At 45.9% G+C, this 9,275-nt stretch overlaps 1 protein-coding gene across 3 annotated transcripts in view; it reads right to left on the bottom strand.

Annotated features, from left to right (window-relative positions):
* Positions 1 to 9,275, bottom strand: part of LOC115529221 (solute carrier family 12 member 5) — a 139,570-nt gene that overhangs the window by 42,031 nt on the left and 88,264 nt on the right. For all 3 annotated transcript variants that reach the window (XM_030338187.1, XM_030338993.1, XM_030339369.1), the window contains exon 2: positions 817 to 917. In XM_030338187.1, coding sequence (XP_030194047.1) covers positions 817 to 917 — 101 coding nt within the window. The remainder of the gene's footprint in view (positions 1 to 816; positions 918 to 9,275) is intronic.

The following is a 9,275-nucleotide window of genomic DNA, read 5'->3' as shown; positions in this document are numbered from 1 at the left end:
GAGCTGGCTGTCGCCTTGCATGGTTAACTCCGCTGTCGGTGTGTGAATGTGTGCATGAATGGTGAATGTGAGGCAACATTGTAAAGCGCTTTGGGTGGCCGATGGTCAGAAAAGCGCTATATAAATGCAGTCCATCTACATTTAAAACAGATGGTCTTATTGAATTATTCATCTTTGCTTCAGAACATGAGCGTGATATGGACACACTGAACCACGTCAATATCATGTATGAGTGACGCAACATGTATGCAAAGTAGCAAACACAATGTTTGCTGCAGCAAATAAACAAGCCACCATTCAAACAGACTAATGAATACGGCTCTAGAACATTATGCAGCCACAGGGCTTTAACGCAGGCATCGTGTGCTGGATTCATGATTGCTGGAGTAAAGCATTAAGAAGTAAAGTTCTTGAAAATAATTTGAGAAAATGGGGGGGGGATCATGGTAGTCCTCTCCGCTCCTCACTTGCCCTTCGCACAGTAATTACCACCATTACTCTATGTCAAAGTCCCCATTTAATCAACGTGTGTATGCGTGTGTTTTGTATTTGTACGTGTGTGCGTGTGTGTGCGTGTGTTCGTTCTGTTACACACACATAAACATCTACTAGCATATGTTGCAGGGATCTCTGCATTTTGTATGCATCCCTGTCTGTTTTGTGTGTGTGTGTGTGTTCGTGTGTGTGTGTGTGTGTGTGTGTGTGTGTGTGTGTGTGTGTGTGTGTGTGTGTGTGTGTGTGTGTGTGTGTGTGTGTGTGTGTGTGTGTGTGTGTGTGTGTGTGTGTGTGTGTGTGCCTGCGTGTGTTTGTGTGTACCTCAAACAGGGCCATGTGCTTGCCATCGTACTGCTGGCTCTTTTCTGCTGCGACATCGCTGCTGTTGATGAAGGGGCTGCTCTCCTTTGGATTGTTGTCACCTAGCAGACACAAACACACCAAAACAAAGATGTCAAACTCAACGCAACGACACAAGACAATATCCCGGCATTATTCGGTTTCGGTCTCACTGTGCTTTTCATTTCACTGAACGTACCAGATCCAAATATAACGCCTCAAAGATGCAAATGTCAAAATCTCCAAAGGATTACCTTTGCATCAAACGAGAAGGCAGGTTACGCAACGATGCATCTTGCCAGTACATGATGTATGCCCCAGAACACTATTCACATACTGGTACATGGTTTATGCACTGCTCAATGCTTTATATAAGCCAAATAAGGGACTGAATTCACATTTTAATCACCCCACCATGGGTAAAGCATCGTGCAACTGCTAAGAGAAGATTCATTAAGAAATAAGAAGAAATAAAAGAGGAAAACACGAACAATTCCACAGAAAAATATATGTTTAAGACACTTAGAGCATGAGGGACGGCCCTTCGTCAGATGGGACATGTCGTCAGCTGCTGATTGGACGGCTGTCTCAGAAATGAGTACATCAACGTCTTCCACAGACCTCGAGTAGCGCCACTGAGTGACGCTGACTGATTTCTGATCTATGAAACACATCAGTCTGAGCTTAGCCTGCTGCTAGCTTACAGGCACAACGTGCAAAAGTAAGTTCAACCATTAAAGCCTTTCTAGTGCATTCCAGAGGAACACGCATGGGCAGCTGATGAGAGAGAAACATCGACGATGCACTGGAACAGTGCTGCGTTATTCAGTGGGGATGATTCCATTCGCGCCTTGCTCAATGGTACTTCAACAAATGTTTCCAATGGCTCTCTCACTGCCATGTGAGCGATAGAAAACGTACTGTTCTGCCCCAGATACCCCTCTCCCCCCAGATACTGGTCATCATATGAATTCATTGGGATCTTTGCAAAAGGATGCAGCCTGAGTATGGAGAAAATTGTTTGTCACGGTGTGTCCACACAGTCCCCTTATGGTGTCATTATCCCTCTGATCCATGCCTCAGGGAGACGGCAGCCTGCTCTCCTTCTGGTCCTCAGGTCTCGCCTTGGACCCAACATGGCGAGACTGGAGTTATTTATAGATTGGTCTGCGGCAGCCATGTGCTATTGCTAACTGCTCTGTCCCTTAAGGCGCACACATTTATATATATACACACTAACGCAATCACACAGTCAAACACACAGATAGGAGTGTGAGTGTGTGTGTGTGTGTGTGTGTGTGTGTGTGTGTGCGCGTGTGTGTGTGTTTGTGTGTGCGTGCGTGCGTGCGTGCGTGCGTGTGTGTGTGTGTGTGTGTGTGTGTGAGGAACAACTTGCAGAAGTACGAGTGGTAATAAAGTGAAAGGGGACAGTGTGACCTTCCAAGCCTTCAAAGAGACAAGGAGGAGCAGGACAAGGTCTAGAGTGTAGAATGACAGGTGGGCAATAGAAAGAGACGGCTGTATATACACTGTCAATGCTGTTCACTGAGACAGAGTTAATCTATAGCTCCAGGAAATACTTTAATTAACTCAACTCTATCACAACCATTTCCTACTTATCTAATTTTAGTTAGTACTTCTTCACTGTACACAATGTTCTTTGACGATTTTATTTTTATTTATTTTGGGACAAAAAACAATTATTGGTAGCACTTTATAATAAGGGTAGATTAGTTCGGCATTAGTTAATGAACTAACAATAATTAATTAACAGTAAACTAGCGAGAGTCTAGAACTCATTTACTATTGATATCATGTAAACTAAGGTAATGGTGTTCATGTTACCTAAGGTGATATTGTATACAATATCTAAAAAGGTAATGGTTGACCCTAATTCTAATCCTAACCCTATACAAAGGCTATATAAAAAAGCTGAATTAACATGTAAAATAATGTTATTGTACCCTTATTGTGAAGTGTAACCCAATTACTGAATGATTATTATTATTGAATATCTTATATTCTAATAAAGCCCTTTGAATCTTAAAACAGAGACGAGACAAAGACAGAAATGAGAAAACCAGACCACTATACAGAGGAAGAGGCATTTCTATCAAATCCAATCGAAATAAACATTGAAGCTCAGCTCAGATATGTCCTTGGATGATAATATATATACATATATAATATAGACCAATACACCAAAGAGAAGTCCAGTCATTTAATTTAAGCATGCCATGCAATTAGTCTTTTACTCACATGAGGAAGATCTATAAGATGGGGGAAACTCTCTCTCAAACACTACCTCTCTCACACAAGCACACACGCACACACACACACGCACACACACACACACACACACAGACGCACACACACACACACACACACACACACACACACACACACACACACACACACACACACACACACACACACACACACACACACACACACACGGGCGCGTGGTACTGTGTGTCCGAAGTGTTAATACTCCTCAGATGATTTGTCCGTGCCATCACGGCTAATCTCTGCGTGGCCCATTTCTCCTGATAGCCTCCTAATTAAAACTGCAGCAGCATCAAAGCCTGGAAGCATAATCCCAGTTGAGCAGGACATCAGTCACACCACAAGGCTCTGACCACAGACCCCCCGGACCCCCAAGACCCCCTGGCTCCCCAGATCCCCAGACCCCCTGGTCCCCGGACCCCCAATCCTCTGGCGCTCTGGGATACCCTCAACTAGCTATCCAATAAAAACCCCTAGGTTAGAGATGTATCAGATGTGTGTTATATGGATGTGAGGATATGGATTTGGCTACGGCATGTTCACGGCAGATGATGTCATCCTGTGCTAAGCAGCTGCCAAGTCATTGGAGTGACTTTAGCATCATGTCTCGTTAATAGCTGACTGGTGTCTGGCAGGCAAAAACCACTTAAATATCCTGTCATCGTGCTAGTGGGGGGGGAGCTGTGAGGAGCAACATGCACACACACACACACACACACACACACACGCACGCACACACACACACACACACACACACACACACACACACACACACACGCACACACACGCACACACACATGCTACCAAACACACTTTCCAAAGTCCAAAGTCATCTGCCCGATACGATGCAAACACGCACACACACGTGCACCGACATGCGCACACCTGAACGCCTGCGCTGCCCATCAATGTCACCCCTGATGGGCACAGATATGGGGGGCTTCGGGGGGGGGGGGGGGGGGGCGTTTGAGCGCACCACAGAGAAGCTAATTCCATTTCAGCGGAAGGGGTGAGATGCATGCTATGGCCGATTGCCAATTGCAGCTTACTCTCAGTGCTAGTTTATCTAGGTGTTATCTGTCTCTGTCTGCTGTCTATCTCGTGCAGGGAGCAAGTGGGCCCAGAGGAACATTAGCTGATGTGGTGCATGCACCTGTGCAGGTTTAGCCTGCAGGTCTTGAGGTGGACGGCATCGACCTGTTGGTCTTTTCTACCACAAAGGTATGTTTGTTTTTGGGATTGGTTTTGTTTTGTCTGTACAACATCCCCATGGCACACAGATCCACTCACCCACAGACCACAGACCACACACACACACACACGCACGCACGCACGCACGCACGCACGCACGCACGCACGCACGCACGCACGCACGCACGCACGCACGCACACACACACACACACACACACACACACACACACACACACCGCAGACATCTTTCAGGCAGAAGTGTTTTCACAATACTTTTCTTTGTATATTTAAGTCTCAGCTGACTTTTCTTGTGTTTCTCTTATAAATTGTTAATGTTAAATTAGTGCATTGTTGAAGGGAGCCTGAGATTCAAGCATTTCATTGCTGTTGCTTTAATTGTTGTGAATATGACAAATAAAATAGCAAAATTCTTTGTTTAAAAATTATGAATCTCAAAATGAAGGCATTCAAATTGACTACCAGTCCTCCGACTAGTTTTTTGAATATGCCTGTCCACGGAACAACAAAGTTTGTGAACCCCTGTCCTAGACGGTTAGACCTTCTAGACAGTGGGAGCGGAGAGCATAAGGCAGACAGACGCTCTGACAGCGGGACTAGGGCGGGAGCCATCAGGAGAAGGGAGATGGGCTATGAGCTTGACTTTGCTTTATGGTCCTTTGTTAACGTTGGTGGTGGTGGGGGTCCCCTCCCCTCCGGCCCCCTCCCTCTCCCTCTCCTTTCTCTCCCTCTGGTCTCTCCGCTTGGCTCGAGTGAAGGCGAGGCCACACAGAATGGGTGGTCAGTGGTTGTGTGAACAGGGACGTGTGCGTGCTTAGAGATGAGTGCAGGTAGCTGGTCTGTTTTGTTAATAGACAACCCATTGGGCGGAATTCAGAGTCATGTCATCCGAGGCAGAAGGAGAAACCAAAGGCCACACCGCTACAGACCAGTAACATCCAGTACGACTGGCACTCACACCCAGAACCTAAACACATTATTGGCAGTAAGCCTCTTCAAAACGCTATAACAAAGCGAGGTTTACACACAGACTTCTATGCGCCATAAACGTCAGCACTGAGGCCTCCGGGGGCCTGTGGTGTAACAGGGCCTCACTGCACACAGACAGCAGCACAACACAATGAACTGAGCTCCAATGGTAGCAGCACACACACACACACACACACACACACACACACACACACACACACACACACACACACACACACACACACACACACACACACACACACACACACACACATACACACACACACACACACACACAAACACACATTGAACTGTGTACAAGGAGAGACTGCTGCGTGTTGTTGTTGTCGACTTTGGGTTGAATAAGTTGAATGGGAGATAAATGGGGGAAATAGTGTTTCATTATTTGGTCCCATTTTCCTCTGCCTGGCTACACACACTGTGTTCCACAGCTGTAATCCGCACAGGTTAGGAGTTCAGAAGATGGTTTACTCTGTCTCCAGGGGATAAACCTTGATATGGTCCAGCCATCGAGGATAAGGGTCGGTTCTGACCCTAGCAAAGGTACAGTTTAGAGATTAAGGACAATGAAATTTAAACATTTCCATTTAAATCATGGCATTATCATTAAACTCCATTGCACTGAAACGTGGTACATGAAAAATAAAAAATGAAGGGAAAAATGTACAGCATGTAGTAAATAATATCTTTACAATGTAGGGAGGCATTATTTATGGAAAAGGTCAGTACAATATGACTAAAGGTCTAGATCATGATAATAATCTGTTATTCCGCACATATATTCTATTATCCTCAAATAATTGATCTGCATCGTCTGGATGACCAATGTCCTATGGCCAAGCTTCAGTTCTCTGCCAAGGAGTGGGGAGTATGGTCCCTACTAATAAAGAAATAATTGCATGTCTGGGGCAGCTAACCACATCAAGTCAGTGGCGATGCGACATAAACAATTCAATCCTGTAGGGACATTGACGTTTTATACGAGCGGGGTTGACTCTTTATCTGGCCACCATTGGGTTTCTCCTCTATGGGAATTCAATGAGCAAACTGATTTCCGTCTTGTTTCTGTTACTGTTTTGTTTTTAACTAAACTAAATCTACATGTATACTCTGGTTGTTCATTTTCTGATCAACATGCCAATATATCGCTCACACATATCCCTGTTAACCAGGTATAACCAGGTAGCAGATATAATACTAGATCCCAGCCTATTATACAACAGTATGTTAGAAAGAGCTGGGAGCATAGAAATACATATTTTCCAGTTGAAAAGGAGGGTAGGGGGGAATCCTAAAGGCAGAGAAATAATTGAAAGTATAAATGAACAGAATCAGCATGGTTACGTGCCGATGGCTGCCCACACATGTTGCCATAAATAGACACCGCCTCCCTCTTCTCACACCAGCACGCCTGAGAAGCAACAGCAGCCTTCATCAAAACTGCATCTTCTCTCCATCTTCCTCAATTCTCTCTCTCTCTCTGTCTCTTTCAGTCTCTCTCTCCCTCTCCTTTGGTTCTGCCCCCCACTCTGCTCCTTTGTGGCGTGCTGCCATGATGAATTGTAGCCCTGATGGGTGGTCTTGGCTGATGACTCGTCCCGCCCCAGAGCTGCCATTGGCAGGACAAAGCTTCTGCCCTTATCAGTATGCCGGGGCTTCAGCTGCCGGGACTCAATAAGAATTAAAATGCATTGGCTGTTTTGAAAGGCTGTGCCTTTGACACACTCCCTCTCCTCTCCTCAGCCTCTCAATGACTGCAAAAGAACCCAAGCCCCCTGCCCCCTAACCTTTATTCTGATTGATGTAGGGAGACCAGCGGGTGCCCTGATTGGCTGAGACTGGAGGAGGGAGGTAGCGGTGGTGCGAGTCCATGGTCCAGCGTGTGGCAGAGGGAGAGAGAGTGTGCAAAGGTCTTGCATGTTGTCGAGCGGGCACTGGTGTGCGACGCCCGTTGAATGTGTGATGATGAATGGGCAGGTTCCTGAGCCTCTCCCTGGCATGTGCTCTACCTCGCCGCCGGCTGGCCACGTCAGCCCTCATCTCTGTTAAATGGCCCTGCCGCATTCCCATTTCCCAGCAGCCTCCTCTCCCCAGACAGCAATAATCAGACGGAAGGAGGGGTGTGTGTGTGTGTGTGTGTGTGTTTGGGGGGGGGGGTTTGGACAGCAGTCTGACAGACTAATAAAAGTGGTCAGTCACTCCATCTCAGTTGGTTGTTTCTCCGGCTGCACCGTGGAGGAATGTCTCCAGAAGGGAAGGAAGCAGTGATGTTAGCAGCAGCAGCAGCATCCCTAAATAACACCACAAAATGGTGGATGGAGAAGCAAATGCGCAATGGCAATGTTTGTCCCCCTCTTTATCGTGTGTGTGTTAGTGTGTGCGCGCGTGTACGCATGCACTCTAGTCTATTTTTAATTTCTGAATTTTAATTTTCCTCTTTTGTCAAATCCGTAATGAAGTGTAAAACTCTTCATCAATGTCAAAATCCAATTATAACACAGCTGGAGCTACTTGTTCTTGTTATTAGAGAAAACGACAAAATATATCTATACCTTTCGGATAATAACCTGAGAAAGAATTTTAACTTGTACAAAATGCATCACCTGCATATTGAATTCTAGTAAAACCCTATTCTATAATCAACCTACAGTCAGTCAGGGACATATTGTAAGCATAGTAAAGTTTAGTATTTGGGTGTACACACATGTCTGCACAGATGGGCTTGTGGACACTTTTTTGCTGCCATTAAAACATTGATTCAAAACAACGATTCTCAAATGTTAAGTAAAAAGTTGCGGCATCCGATATTCATCCCTGAACTTGTTGTCAGAGCGCTTCCTCATTTTTGTATCATATTTATAGATTCATTTCGGCATTTGTATGCCCTATGATAGAGTGAGATAGACAGGAAGGTGTGGGAGGGAGAGGGGAGGACATGCAGCGAAGGACAACGGCCAGGAATCTAACCCGGGTTGCTGTGCCGTAATGGTACCTGTTCTACCCGGTTATCCACTGGGTAGAGCCCTCCACTCCCTGCTTGTTGATTAGAAGTGAACAGGCCTCTGCATCCACCTTGCGTCAGACATCTTGGAATTTGAATCACTAGTGCTCTGGATGTTTGTACTTTTTATACCAGGAAGTGCTTTGTTCAGGTGAACCATTAGCTACGTCAATATAGGTCCCCGTTAAAGTAACCTGTACTGAATAGACATTCTTATCTATGTTGAGCACAGCCTCTTTATGAAGGGAGATTTGTAACTGTGCCCAAACAATCCAAATAACTCTCCAGTGTGTGCCCATCCTGATTATGCAGCCCGGTCCACAGAGCTTTCAGCATGTGTCACTTTTAACATGTGGCCGCTAGCCGGTCCACCAGGCAGACATCCAGCCTTGTGGATTTGAATGCGAGCCCCAGTGAGTGTCCAGTGGGGTGTAAAGCTCTCTTGAGTCTTGGCTATCGCACCGTCTCAGGTGGTTGTGAAGAGAACCAGGATTGTGTCAGGTACCATGGAGACTGGCTTTGGTCTGGAGTGAGGGGAGGCAGAGGAGGGAGGAGAGAGGGGAGGCAGTGAGAGAGGGAGGAAAGAGAGGAGGGAGGGGAAGGGTAATGGTGAGAGAGAGAGATCATTTAAGATGGACCGAATTTCAAGGCTTGTGGATCAAAAATTGTCCCTGCTGTTTCTCATCCCGGGAACCACACTTCACTCCAACACGCCAGTTTGTCCAGAGAGCTCAGATGCAGACGGGCAGCCAGGCACTATTTTACTGTCTTTTTTCTGCACTGTGTACTGTCTAGGAGGCCAAATAAATTACAGACAACAACATGACTGAGCAGGAATTAAGAACACAGGTGCATAGAAATTAAGACTGTGAGGATTGAAAGAGAGAAACAGAAACAGAGAAAGCGCGACAGAGAGAAAGAGAAACCAACTGCATGAGAGAGAGAGAGCAAGAG

The sequence above is a fragment of the Gadus morhua genome, chromosome 1 (genome assembly GCF_902167405.1).
Source record: "Gadus morhua chromosome 1, gadMor3.0, whole genome shotgun sequence".
Lineage (NCBI taxonomy): Eukaryota > Metazoa > Chordata > Actinopteri > Gadiformes > Gadidae > Gadus > Gadus morhua.
The sequence above is the reverse complement of the archived record's forward strand: the minus strand, read 5'-3'. Positions and strand labels throughout refer to the sequence as shown.